This window comes from Monocercomonoides exilis, assembly GCF_001643675.1.
Source record: "Monocercomonoides exilis strain PA203 chromosome Unknown scaffold7-2047599, whole genome shotgun sequence".
NCBI classification, from domain to species: domain Eukaryota; phylum Preaxostyla; order Oxymonadida; family Polymastigidae; genus Monocercomonoides; species Monocercomonoides exilis.
Genome location: NW_027150552.1, coordinates 749952 through 764882, shown reverse-complemented (window position 1 = coordinate 764882; position 14931 = coordinate 749952). Strand labels below are relative to the sequence as shown.

Below are 14931 nucleotides of genomic sequence, written 5' to 3'. Positions count from 1 at the left end.
GATGGATATTCTCCAGCTAAAAATCGAGTGAAAGATATTTGTCCTACATTTTCTCGGAAGCAAACGATTTTGAAGGAAATTCAATTTATTTTTGCTGCTATGCAAGAATGTCAAGAAAATGCGCTCGATTCAACTTCATTTTGCTGTGATTTCAGTATTATTTTGAAGGAACACATTCAGGATTCCCCAATGCCAACAATATCTCCAATGCTTCCACTTATAGATGCTGCAAAGTGGGAAGAGGTTCTTCATCCAGATACTATTCTGACACAAATATTCTCAATTGTTGAGTCTTATTTGTCAAATGATAATCAAAGTCAGGCAAAGCAAAATGAAATTGCCTCACACGCTCCAACGAAGTCGCTGACTAATAGTCAATCATTGAATTGTCAAAATGAAAAGTCAATTCAAAATCAACCAGAATCATTAAAAACGTTGACTCTCGCAGTTGATACCAATAAAAAACCATCATTCGTCAACAGATTATTTGCTTCAAAAGTGGTCACACAAGTTGAATGTGTTAATGGGCATATTGCAGAAAGAGAGACATCTCGCCTTGTTGTTAACATCGATGTGAGATGGAAAACGTCTTTGCTTCGCTCTCTTCGAATCTACCAGAGCGTCGATTTATTGGAAGACGAAAGAATGTTCTTCTGTCCTGGGTGTCACCGTAATGTTCGTGCAAAAAAAAGAATGTTTTTCAGACATTTGCCTAATACACTGATCTTCAGCTTGAATCGCTTTGCGAAAAAGGAGAATTTGTCTGTTTCCGCGATAACGCGCGTTGGGGTCAGCAAAAAGGAAGCTCAAAATTACGGAGAAGAGAAAGTTGCAGATTATTTTGAGTTTCCATACGGAAAAGACTATCTTGATATGAGTCCATTTGTTAAGGAGCTTGGCTCTGAACAATCTCTTTGGAGAGTGCAACGAGAAGAGGAAGATGCTGTTGATCGTCTGAGAGAGAGGTTATCAGCATTCTGGAAGAAAAGCAACAAGGATGGCTCAGAAAGGGCACAGTTAACAGAAGGCTCAAAAGGTGAAGTCAGTAAATATCGTTCATCTTCTTCACTTTCTTCAAGCCAATTTGCAACTCATCAAAGAGCAAGAGCAGCTCGTGATGCTTATCCACTTCCAGATGATGAAGGAGAAATGGATGCATACGAAGACTATCATCCATATGGCGAAGACACAACATTGTTCATGAAAATTAAAAGCCCGAATGGAAGGGTTGGTCGAGCAAGAGCATCCAATTCAGAGAGTGACTCAGAATCTGAAGACGAAAAAGATGATGAAGTTGATGACAAATACAATCTTGGCATGCAATATTGGGCAGCGAAGGAAGATTTGACTAACTTTAACCTTCGAAAGCACAGATATCGTCGTTATGGAAGGAGTACTGGACGTCATTTATATCGACTGAGCACAGTTGTAGCGCACACTGGTGCGTCTCTGGCAACAGGTCGCTTTTTCTGCATTGTGAGAGAAAGAAAGGCTCCAAATAAGTGGATTCTTATTGACGAAGATTCAATTGAAGAACTGCCTCATGACGAGTGTGTTTCAGATCTTTGCTTTGGCGGAGGAGGAATGGGAAGAAAAGTCGTTTATGAGGAAAGAAACGAAGCTTGGGTTGAGATTTTGGAAAAGCATGATGCCGCTGCCTGCCTACTAGTGTATGAAAGAGTGCAGCCATTATGTGATTTCATTGAAAAGGATAAGCATCCATTTTTATCTTCCACTTCTTGTACTGTTTTAGCTGAACAAATTTCAGGTTTAATTTCTAAGCAAGCTGGAGCACAAATAGAATCAAATTCACAAAATGACTCATTTTGGATGCCTTTTACTAAGTTTTGCGAAAATGACGATCTCTGCCTTGGTTACAACTCAAATGAAGAACAGCAAAAATCCTCGTTGAAGCCTCTTTCAACCCTATCTGAGTTAACTTCAATGGTTTTGTCTCCTCAAGTCCGATCTCACATGAAGAAGAAGCGTGTTGTTTATCCATTCTCTTTATGCTTTCCTCAGTTGTCTGACTTGGATGAGCGCTCTCTTGTTCCTTTTAATTTCTTCCCTCACATTCGCCGAGCGAATACGAAAGCTATTCGACCAAATCTTCTTCACTTTTCCTCTTTTGCACCTTTGTTATCGAGCACATTCGGAGAGGCTATCCAAAAGTGGCGTGTCGGAGCACTTGAACTTCCTTACGTAGCTGTCGTTGAGCCAAATATGGAGGAAATTGAAGAGTATGTTGTGCGCAGAGAAGAATATCTTAGAGAAAAAGGATGCTTACGAAAAGATTTTGGTGATGCATCTTTGGATTATCCAGCTTCATTCACTTCATCTCCAAAAGCAAAAGAGCAACAATTTACGCTATCTTCAGCTGTTGAATCGCATATCTCATTAACTACTCAAAAAAGACTTAACTCAATTGCAAAACTTGCTCAGAAGAGAAGAATAAGTTTCACATACACCCTGTTTCCGTCTGCATATGCAATTTCTCTCCCCAGTTATACCCTTGTATTAAACCCTTCGACTATCAATCCACCGAATCCCGAACTCCCGAAACGTCTCACGTTTCCTCCGCCTCATCTCCCTCTTTCTCTTTCGTTATCTTCCCTTTTCTCTCCTGCCTCTTTGCTTCGGCTTTGGATGTATTTTCTATTTGACCATGTTGCTCGCCTTCCATCGCATCCGCAGTTCAACATATGGATGAGAAATTTATGTTCCTGGCTTGAGAATAGCGTAACCTTCTCTCTTCTACTTCTGAATGAATGCCTTTTCCAGCTTATTCAAGAATGGATACAAGTCAAAAAATTGGACTTCTCACAATTGTCATCATCATATTCACACAAATCAGATTTCCACATGTCATATTTCTTTGTTGGACGCAAAAATCAACCACCTTGGCTGAAGTCACTGCTGTTTTTCTCTGCTGATCCATTTGTTTCTCTGTCATTTGTGCAAGTTTTGCTGACTGCAATGAGAGTCGTTTTTGTTTATGGCTGCTGGGATGAAACAGAAAAGAGATGGGAAAAGTTTACAAGTCAATGGGATAATGAAATACAAGGAAGTGAAGAAGATACCTGGGGTTCTGAAGGATGGGAATCTGAAGGAGATGAGGAAGAAGACGAATATGAGGATGAGGCATTCAGTGATGATGGAGACGTGATTGTTCACAGGAGAAGTGCTTTTATCCATGTTCATAGAACAAATTCAAAGAACGGTGCAAGTTCATCTGAAGGAAAACAAAAGAATTCCCAGCAACAACAAATTAAAGATCCAGTTGAAGCATTTCCATTTCCGCTCTCGCAATCTCCCTTTTTATCTCTTCCTCCACAGCCTATGCAACCTTATCATTTGAAGCTAACATTGCTTTCATCAGAGTTTCTATCGCCAGCTCTTGCCCTCCTTCACTCGTTTCTGTTTGGCCTCCTTTCTCTTCTCACGCAGCCTGATCTTATATTTGACAGTCGCACATCGCATCAATCAAATGCCAAAGCTCCGTTTGGTGAGTATCAGTCATCTTTGAACGAACAGCAAGCATGCTTTGCTTTCCGTCCTGATGCTGAGGTGCATCTTCCTTCTTTCTTTTTCTTGTTTGTTTTGCTCCGAGATTTTGCTTCATGGGGCAGCTTTGCTTCTCTGATGCTTCTGTCGCTGCACTATCCGCAGCGTGTGGCTTCGTTTCTGTTTGAGTTGCGTCCAAAGAAAACAGCACTGGACATTGAAAGTGATGTTGACTCTGAAGATTTTGACAGCAGTGATACGAGTTCATGTGAAAGTAGCACTGATGATGAAGGTGAACGACGTGTCTTAACTCATCAAGAAAAGAAGAAAAGAAGAAGAGAGAAAAGACAAGCTCACATTAGAGCGAAATTGGAAAGGAAAAAGACAGTGCAAGCATTGTGTTCAGACCCAGAGCAGGCTATTATTTTCAAGAACTTCAAAATGCAGTGGGAGCATTACATCAAATCAAATATTCGGAGGTGGAACGGTGAGGATACTGCAGATGATGCCTTTTTGCTAGTGATGAATGAGGAATGGGCAATGGATTCTTTCTGGACGCCATCATTGCGCTATCCTCTTCCTCACTCTGCTTTTACTTCCACTCAACAGATCACTGATAGTTCTGCATTTTCTATTGCCAACTCACCTGCTTTGGCACTTGAGTCAAACACTTCTCTGTGGCTTTGTGCGGTGTGGCAGGTGATGATCTCTTCCGTGTACACTTCTGTTGCTCTTGCTGGACGAGGAGTTGTTTCACAGCTGGCAATGGAAATTGAAACAAAGAGAGAAGATGAAAGAGAGAAAGAGATAGAAAAGCTAAATGTTGCTGCGAGAGAAAAAGAAAAAGAAAGGATCAGGTTAATTGGACTTGGACTTAATTTACCCAAAAAGGATGAAGATGAAGCTGCTGAAGAAGATGAGGAAGGAGAAGAAAAGATGATTGGAGAAGGAGAAGATGTTCAAATTGAAGTCGACAAGGATATTCTTGAAGATCAAGAACTCTACAGCAAAGCAGAAGAGGATGATGACGACGAGGAAGCTTCGATTTTCGGTGATACAATTGATAATTCAGTTGATGAGTCTATGAATTTTTCTGCTGCTGATATGTCACAACGCACTTCAAACATGTCTAGAAATGGATCTCAATCTTCTCTTTTAGCACGTCAGCAGTCAATCTCTCCTTCAAAGCAGAGCAGTGTGACTCCTCATACACTCTCATCTTTGATGTCGTTGTCACCTCTTGCTGAACAACAGTCAGAAAAGATTTCACCACAATCTTCACTTTTCACCCATCCGCCTTCGCCTTTGCTTAAAAAACTATGTGAACTCTTCGGAATAGAACAGGACGAAGTGGGAGGGCTTTTGGAATTTGATGATATCAATTGGGGAACAGCAGATATTCAAACAAATATTAATCTTGAACAACTTGGATACAATGAAGATGAAGATATCGAACAAGAAAAGACGAACGAAAAATCCAAGGAACTTCATCACTTCCTTCCACCGCCTTCTCCACCATTTTTCCAAAACAATCAGCATTGTGCAAGAGCTTCAGTTTTGTTTGCTCTGATGCTAAAGAAAGAATCAAGCGATATTGATGAAATAGAAAACAGCAACACTTCTGGAATAAATAACGATATGCATTCAAATTCATTCAATAATACAAATAGATCAACGCCATTGCATTTATTTAATCAGCATTCTCCTTCATCTTCTGAAGGGGGTTCAATGGCTTCATCAAACCCTTCTCAAAACTCTTCTTCTTTCCGGTTGCTTCAATCTGTTACTTCTTTCCTTTCATTCACACCAATTCTGAGTGTATCCCTCTCAGCTGGTGTTTCTCTTCCGCTTTTAGCAACTTCTGTTCTCTCTGTATCAACAACATCATTGACAACTATAGGCCCACTTCATGCTGACGCTTATGCTGCAGTGCATCTTTCTTCAACTGCTTCTTCCACGCCTTCGCCAATTGAGGCATCTGCACAATCTGTTTCCGTTCTACAAACGTTTGACTTCCCATTGCCTGTCGAGTCGATGCTGCATGCGATTGCGAAAGATCTGAGAGATACTGTCGATATCGAGACAATAGCAGACAAAGAGCAAAGTGAAGAGGAACAGCGTGGAGAAAGAAAGGAAGATAGGAATATTGAGCAAAAGAGAAGAATTGAGCGAATGCAAAGACAGGAAAGAATTGGCGAAGAGCAGAAAGGACTTTTGATATCGCTGTTTTGGAAGGTTGTTATCTTGTCATGTCTTGATACTGATGCTAGCAAGCCATCTCAGAGTTCATTGAGCTTATTCCAATCATCTCAGCTTGCATTTGCTCCTCATTTAAACGGAAATGATCACCAATCAAACATACATCAAGAGAATCAGCGAAAAAGCGTTTTTAGATCAATGATGCCTTCGCATTCAAATAAATTGCCATTTTTACCTCATTTTGTGTTTTTGAGTACAGTTCCACATAGTTTGCGGCCTGTGATCCACTTCTTCATTACATCTGTGATTTACTCTTCCTCATCAGCTGAACTGCTGTGTTTTAAAGATTACTTTCCTCGAGCAAAGAGCACAGGTGCGATGGTAACTGTTCTTAAGCAGGATCCACTTGAAAAATCATCTTCGTTGTCCGCTATCACAACACCCCTCCTGCAACTCTTTGCGTTGGCTGCTTTCATTCGTGTTTGCCCGCCATTGCGAAGACTTGTTGTTCTTAATGAAGTTTGTGCGATTGTCAATGTGATGTTATCTGCTTCATCTTGGAGGGTGAGAGAGGCTGCAGGAAGAGTACTTAGGATGGCAACGCTGAATGACGAAGTTGGACAGCAGGAAGAAAATGATGTTAAAAATGAGAGTGTTCTTGTATCGAATGTTGGCGAAGACGAGGATATTAAGAAATTAAAGAAAAGCGAAGAATCCAACATGACGGAAATGGGCAAAGACAAAGGTGAATCTACACCTGATGAATTCAGCGTTGGAAAAATTATTCATGCTTCTGATTCAGATAATTGTGCAAGTGCATCAAGCGAATGTGAAAACTCGAATGGGGACGTGGCGACTGGTTCTTCTTCTTCAATGCAAGTGGACAAGAATGTTGAGAAATCATCATGCATCACAAATAAAAATAATCAACACACAAGAATTGGGGGAAAGACATTCCGCTTTCTGCATCGTGGCGAATCTGTTGTTCAAAAGGGTGCGTATTTTGTTCTCAAAACATGCGATCTGTCTCTGCTTGTTGATCCATGGCTTGTTTATTCTGGATTTCACAATGAGGCTGAGCGAAGAGCTGAGGCAGCACGATGGAAATGGGGATTTGACACTGCGCAAAGGAGAATTGCAGGTAATAACAGCATGATAAGTAGCAATATTTCGTTGTTTAGCAATTCTCAAGGAGCAACTTGTAAAACTGATGAAATTGTAGCATTTCATCCTCCAACGGCATTTATTTCAGAAGCATTTGTTCCAACACTCAAAAGCGATCAACTTTCATTGCATCAATCATCAAACTCAACTTTTCGAATGGGAGGAGAAAAATGTCAGTTTCCTTCTCCGACTCCATTCTCGTTTATTTTATCTTCTTTTATTCCACCTTCTCGTCCAAAAGTTTCAAGCTCAGCTTCTTTCATGCCATCATTTTCCGCAAAAGGAGCGCATACAGATGAAAAAGATGCGGATAATTCAGAAAAAGCTGAAGAAAAAGAAGACAGTAATTTGTTAAAGGCAGATGATAGATTACAGATGAAAACAGAGCGTCAGATGTTGATGGAGTTAATGTTGTTTTCTGCTGAAAGCGTGCCATTTCGAACTTGTATTTTGCTTGCTCTTTCTTTTGCTTCTCAGAAAAAATGCTGTTGTGGAAGGCCTCTAAAGTTGATGAAAACATCAAGTTCTGCTTCTTCTCCAAAAGAGGCAAATGAGAAGAGTCAAAATGAAATGAAAACTTCTTATCTTTCTGATGAAGAGATGCGATTCCAGCCACTTCCTTGCACATGTGGGAAAGGATGTGAATGTGGCTGCCTATGCAACTCTGCTGATATTTCCACTATCAAAGAAGAGGCACGTCGATCCATGTTTATTTACGACAAACCATTTGATGATCTTTATGCGCAATTTATCTCTTCACGCTTGTCTTTTATTGCTCAATCTTACAGTTTGCAATCGCCATTTGCAACGTCACTCCACCCTCATTTCCAGGGGTGGATGAGAGATGCTCTCCTTTTTGCCCATCCTGTGTCAGCTTCTGTTGATCCATCGTTAATCCAATCGGGATGCTATGCTACGCCCACATCTTTCTCTCCAGACGCAACTGTTTTCACAAGCTATGAGCATCATCTACAGAAGTCTGTGTTGGTGAGAGAAAGAGAGCGATACAGTTCAGTAAAGCATACCATTCACAAGAATGTCAAACACGATCTGCCTCAATATCTCAATCCTGTGATGGCACCTGTTCAAAAGGCCTTGCTTCCTCCACCAATTTCCGTTCCACTGTGCATTGCTGATACAGTTGTTTCTACCCTTAATGGTGCATATCAAGTGTTTGGAAGTCGAACTCAGCCAAATATGCCATATCCTCCACCACTTTCATCTGCTGCTTCTTCTGCTGCTGCTTTGTCTTATAAATCCAATAATGTTGAACAATTCGCTCCATCAGAATCAAAACCTCTTTTAACAACTCTTTTTTATGATTTGCATCTTCCATCACATCGAACTGTTTTCACTGCAATTTTAGCAGCATTGCCTTCAATTGATTCACTTGCTGTTGATGAAGAAAAGAATCGCATTGATTTGCTTTCAGTCGATTCACTTACAACCTCTCCACTCCCCATACACATCTTCGAGCCTGCTCAATTTCTCCAGACTGTGCAGCAAGTGCCAGTGCCACTCCAAAATCGCTCAATTCCTGTTGCATGCAAATATGAATTAGGACCAGCCAGCGCAAAGTTCTCAGCAGCTCCAAGCCGTCTTCTGAATGACACATCTCCATGGGTCATTCACTCCACTCCAACAGCTGCTGCCACTGAATTCTCGCGAAATCACTGCAAAGCAGAAAGCGTCTTCAACACTCTTTCGTGGTTTATACAGGGAGCTGTTGATGTGGATCAGATGTTTCCTTTAATTTCATCTATTGTGGAGTATTTGGCTTTGAGGAATAGCGACAGATACAAAAGAGGCAGTGATTATGGAACTCTTGGAGCAATCAGACTTTTGGATTCAATCCTATCTCATGCAAGAAAAAGGAAAACTGATGAAGATGAGAAAGAGATTGAAAAGATGGAGAAAGAAAGAGAGATGGAGAGAGAAGAAAGAGAGAAAGAGGAAAGAGAGAAAGAAGAGAAAGAAAGAGAAGAACTTGAAAAGAGCAAAGTTCAAAATAAATCTGGTGAACAAGTGACTGGATTAGTGCTGTTGAATGATGGCACGAAAGAAGATGAAGAAGAAGATGAAAGAGATCAAAAAGAAGAGAAAATTGTGGAAGCAACAGATGAATCAGCTGTGGTGGTTGTGGTTGTGCATGAAGAGAAAAAGAAGCCAGATCTTTCTTCGTTCGAGAGAGTGACACTCCACGATGTAGCTGCTGCCATATGGTCAACATCAAAGCTGCGTGTGATGTGTCGGTGCTTTGCTGTCATTCCGTGGCCTTCTCCGAGAGACTGGGAGTGGCCAATGAGTGGCAAAGAAACCGATGATGGTGATCCAATAACAGATGAATTCGATGAGTGGGAGCGAGCTTTGAAGGAGGAGAAAGAAGAAAAAGCGAAGCTTTGCTCTTCAATTGATAATAACGAGCAAATATCTCTTCCTGAAGCAAATGTTGGAACTGGCACTTTACCAAAGCAGATGACGAATCAAGATGGTTCAAATGTGAAGCCTTATGTCACACCTCATGGTTGGATTCCATGCCCTCCGTCGATTATTGAAGATAATTCAATTCGTAGGAACACGCTTCTGTTTTGTTCTGCTTCTCCTGATAGTCAGTGCTCATATTCTCCGCTTAACTGTCTTGAGCCAACTTTCACGCCCAGTTCACCAACAATCTTATTTGCAGATGAACTTTTCAGATTATCATTATCTCTTCTCAGCTCTTTGTTCTATCGATATTCTCGATTTTCTGCTGTAACTCCAGAAAGTGTCACTCGAACACTGAAAACAATCATTGAAAGCGATTGGTTTATATGGCTATGCGACAGATGCTTTATCTCATTTAGGAGAAAACCTGGAAGTGGAAAACCTCGATTCCCATCGACTAGAGACAGATTGCGATTTGCATTAGGCACAGAATATCCAGTGCGCAAGAGGCATGCACGTTTTGTTCGAAGATTTGATCAATCGAATGAAGATTCTTTCTTCCTTCCTCGTACATCAGTTGCATTGCTGCGTTTTATCGCTCTTTCAGCTCGTAATTGGTATGGCACGCGTGCCTCTCTTATTTCCCTGTGTCTTTCTCGTCTGTCAATCTATCGCAGGGAAATTATCATAACTGTGCTAAATCATTGCCTTATTTCTGAGTCACATATTGCAGCTGGTTCAGCATGGATTGGAGATCCAGAAACTCCATTGGTCCCAATCCTGCCTTGGCATCGTTCAAAGTCTAGTAATACCGAAGCAGATGCAACGAGAGCAAGCAAAAGAAGGACTGAAGCAGATTCGGCAAGCGAGTATCGAACTGGACATATATTGAAATCAACTCCATACATTTTCGTGCTTAGCGAAGAGAATGATCGGCACACTTTGCTACCTCCAAGGCTATTACGGTGGTGCTCCAATGTGTTAAGTCAGCTTGTGAGAGAACTTGCAGATGATTGTACAGATTGTCAATGTTTCATATCAAATTACAAGCCATCAATACAACAGAACAGAGAAAATGAAACTCGGAATGTTCAAGAATCTTCTCAAGCATTCAAAGATGTTAGTAAGAGTTCAAATAATATATCTCAATATCAGCCTTGCTTCCATCCTACCATGTGTCAATACTTCTTCGATCTGACTCCAACAGATATATTCTCTTGCAGCGATATCACAGTGAGTGATGATAATTTGGCTTTAGAAGCTGATTCTTATTCTCAGATGCAACTTGGAACTGAGTTGAATCAGGAATCAAATTCCATGACTGCTCAAAGCTCGTTCAATTCAAGTGCATTATCGTCTTCTGCATCTTCTACATCTTCTATTTGCCCTTCTCCTTCTTTATCTTCTTTTTCTCAACTTCAAGTGATGAAAGACTCATCGTTTTTGTCTTCGTTTTATCCACTCAAAAAAGCTTCTCCGAAATCTCTAACTGTTCCGTCAAATTATGCCAAGCTCAGTTGGAATGCGAATGTTTCAGCAAATCTTTTCTCGACACTTCCTATTTTGATGGGAGCAATACTTGCCAATGTTACATGCGATGTACCTGCTGGACCTAAAGCAAGAGAACGAATGGAAGAATGGCTTTATGGAATAAATGGAACACTTATTGAAGAAAAAGAAAGAAAGAGGAGAAGAGATGATCTTGTGGAGCGAATGAAAGCGGAAGGCAAATATCGTCCTCATTTACGTCTGATTGCTGATTCTTACTTGGAACAGCACAGCGACTGTTTGTTTATTCCTTCTGAAGAAGTGCCCGCTATATCTCCTTCCGCAGCATCTCCTGCATCATTTGTTGCTGGCATTGACATGAGTGCGATTCTTCATGTTACGCTTCCAATCTACAGCTATCCAATGCGTATTTCAGCAATCTCGTTTCTGAGTGTGATGAGCTCTGTTTGGAAACCTGGCGCTGCCTTGTTGATGGATGCTTTGTGCTGTGAGTTTGAAGATGGTGGATGGTGGGTCAAAATGAAGCAATTTAATGGAGATGAGAAAGAAGAAGCAAACAACACAGAAAATGAAATACACGAGGATAAATCTAATAAGGGACGAAAACAATCAGGCGATGAGTGCATAACCGACATTTCTCCATTTGTAAATGGAAAGTATCGCAAATACTATTTCAAAGAGACTTCTATGCTGGGGGTGATTATGCAAACAAAACTCAAAAGAAACGAGCCAAAGGAAAGACTGGCTCTTGAACCTGTTTTGTCATTAAAGAAAACAATTGTTCCATGTCTTGTATCTTTGGATAATCCAACATCTCCTCCACTTTTCTTCTACATACCTCCGAAGGCTGATAATATCGCGTTCATCACATCTTATCGATATCCTTTTGAAGTCACAACGCCGCTCAGCTTCACAGCATCACTTCCTTCTCCTTGTATATCTTGGGCTTCAGATCCTCTTTTTGAAACATTTGATCGACCGCTTCCTTCTCTGAGCGCAAAGGTTGTATTCCGTTCAAGAGAGCCTTTAACTGTCAAGTATATGCGTCATTTTTCAACTGCAGTTGTTAATTTGGTTCGCACGCTTTCTGTTTATGTATTTCTTTCGCAAGACGCGTTTGCGTTTTGCCCAATGCTGAAAGAATACTCCCTCAGTGGAATAAAATTGGATTCTCAATCAAAATTGATCTATCATCTACCATTTGATTACCACAAGGAAAGGAATGCCATTATACAAAAAGTGCGGAAGAATAACGAGTTTGATGGAACCAAACAAATGCAATCGAAAGAAGAAGAAAGCTGCAAGAATCAAATTCCAACTTCTTCGTCTGTGTCTTCTTTAGCGTCAAACAACGCTTCTGTCTCATCTGTTGATTCACCATTGTTGGAGTCTTTGTCAATGCATCCATCTCCTTCTGCATTATCAATGAGCATTGACGCTACATCATTAGCAGACATAGATGAATCGCCACAAAACATTTTGTCAACAGAGGTTAAAACTTCCCCATCGCCTTTGATTGCTGAAAGTTCGCAAGCCTCTTTGTTGCCATCATTTGCTAGCTCAGTGCTTGCTTCAGCAGATGGACAAGAGCAAACGGAAGATGTTGGTTCTGCAAGCAATAGTGATTCAATTGCAAGTTCATCTTGTTCAAATGGCAATGTTTCATATCAACTTTTCGTCCTTTGCAGAGCAATAACTCATCTTCTCCTTTTATCCATAACTAAACGTGAATGGGTCGACCTTCAACGCGAAGAATTAGCTGAAGCTTCAGGTAAAACCAAGCAGTTACCAAATATCCCATCAGAATGCCGAACAGCAACAATCATCTCAGATTTCACTGCTTCTTCATCTGTGGATATCTTTTCACGCCCTGCTTCGACTCTGGACAAATCGCTTTTGCGCTCTGTTTATCCTTTCTTGTCCATTTTCGTAAGTTTTGACAGTTTCAAGTCAACTGATGCTGCACCGTATCCATTCTGTCGCTGGGAAGGATGTAACGGCTCTCAATTGCATCCTATTCGCCTTTCAAAGCAATTGTGGAGTCTGTTTTATTTTGTGATGGAAGTCGAATGGCAACTTATTTCCTCGCTTCCACAGCCACTTTCATTTAGTAGAGATTGGTTTGGCGATATCTGCATGCAGAGAAAAAATAGACTTCGGGATCATCAGTTGCAAGCAAATGACTGGATTTATATTCCTTTATATCATCAAAAGGAATCCATGATGAAAAAGATCTGTAACAAAACTACTTTTTTGCTAAAAAGTATGATTCTCCATGATTCAGAGCCCTCAATACTGCCTTCCGATACTCCACAAGAGCTAAATATTTCATCAAATCAAGAAAAGTCTGAGGCATATTATTTGTATCCTTCATCTTTTGGGCCTTTGCCAGCACTCATATTGCAATGCATAGAGACTCATCCAACATATTTTTCATATAGCACTATTCCTCGAGGATTCTCTGGTTTGTACTCAATTTTCGCTTCTGCATCAGAAAGAACATATTCTGCAAATGCGTTACGATGCCTTTCAACTCCCCAAAAAACGGATGTTATTGAACGGTTATATGCTTCTCTAAATTCAATTGCTTTGTCATCAAACTGTTCGAATTCTTCAGAGCACTATGAATTATATCCCACTCAAATGCTGCTCAATAAAGCTTTAAGTTCTTCAACAGAATCATTGGCAATAACATCAGATCTGTTGCACAATTCTTTAACTGCCTGTAAATCTCCTGTTGCATCTTCGCTTTCTTTCCCGACTCAAATTTCTGCTTCACCTTCTCTCCTATTCCAATTAAAAGAAGGTCGTTGCCTTCATATTCATGTTGATGAAAAAAGAGATATCACAAAACAACACGTATTATCAAACGGAATGTATAATTCTTCCTTCAATTACTTCAAAAATCTTCAAGTTTCATGGCCATCATTATTTTCTGATATTCTATTTCTGTATTTGGGCACCCTTATAAATGTAATAAATGAGCTGATAATATTAAATGCTAAAAGAAAATCTCTTCGCGATAAAAAGAGTAATAATTCTGGAAAAGAAATTACATCTGCGTCGGAAAAGGATAAAGAAAGTTGTAAATGTTCGAATGAAGGTGATGTGTCCATTAGCAATCTGTCTGTTTCAAATGATGAATTAGCAGAAAAGAATTTGGATCAAAAAACAACAAACGCCAAAGATGATACATCAACATTATCATCTGGATTGAATTCATTGCCTCAACATGATGAACTTGAATTACTACATGGCTCATCAAACGATCAAATCATTGAATTTGTTGACTCTATAGATGCTCAAATACAAAAAGGGCAAACTCCAAGCCAGCTTATCAAAACAGTAGATTCTCGGATTGATGATTGCTGGGAAGAAGTTGCAAATATTTTTTACCATATGCAATTGGTTCCTCTTTCTTTTGAAAGCATTGCGCATTCGCCAGTCTTGCAGATGATTGCTGAAGTGTGCGAATCCCTTATCCAGCCTTTACGGAGCGTCAAGCCTGGAAATAAATCTGCAAAAAATGTATCTTCTTACAACAAAATCTCGTCTTTGTTCGTTTATATCAGTGGCATTAGAAGAAAGTCTTTGAATATTGAAAGCGATAATGATAACGAAAATGAATCAGCGAATAATTTGGAAAAAGAAAAAGAAGCAAAGAAAAAGAAAAAGGGGAAAGATAAACAGGAAAAAAAAGATAAAAAGGAAAAAAAGGAAAAAAAGAAAGATAAAAAGGCAAAAAATAAATTGAAAAGCGAAATTCAGGATTCTTTGGAAAATGATAGTGTTAATTAATTTGTTTGTTCAATTGTTTTAAGTTGAAATAGCTATATTTTGAACCTTTTTATAAATCTTTTATATTCACACGTTGAGTTTTTTTTTATAGGATGTTGATAATTGTTGTGAAATTAGTACTTGTTTCTGTTTTATCGTGTTTATATTTTTTTGGTTTTGTTTCATACAGTTGTTTATTTTTCACGACTCCTTTATATTTTTGTTTGTTTTCATGAATTTATTTGTTGTTCATTGTTCACATCAAAATATTTAATTATCAAAAATATGATTTTATGCTTCATATGAAAGATCTAATAATCCTAGAAATAACTTTTAAGCAAAAAGAGTGATTAA

At 39.6% G+C, this 14931-nt stretch overlaps 1 protein-coding gene across 1 annotated transcript in view; it reads left to right on the top strand.

Moving 5' to 3' along the window:
• MONOS_3686 (uncharacterized protein) overlaps positions 1–14931 on the top strand; it is a gene marked incomplete at its 5' end in the record, with an annotated part of 29681 nt that extends 14750 nt beyond the window's left edge. Inside the window, one exon of the mRNA XM_067873702.1 lies at positions 1–14931. This exon is cut by the window's left edge and continues 14440 nt beyond it. Within this exon, the coding sequence (XP_067733358.1) occupies positions 1–14598 (14598 nt within the window). The 3' untranslated portion in view covers positions 14599–14931.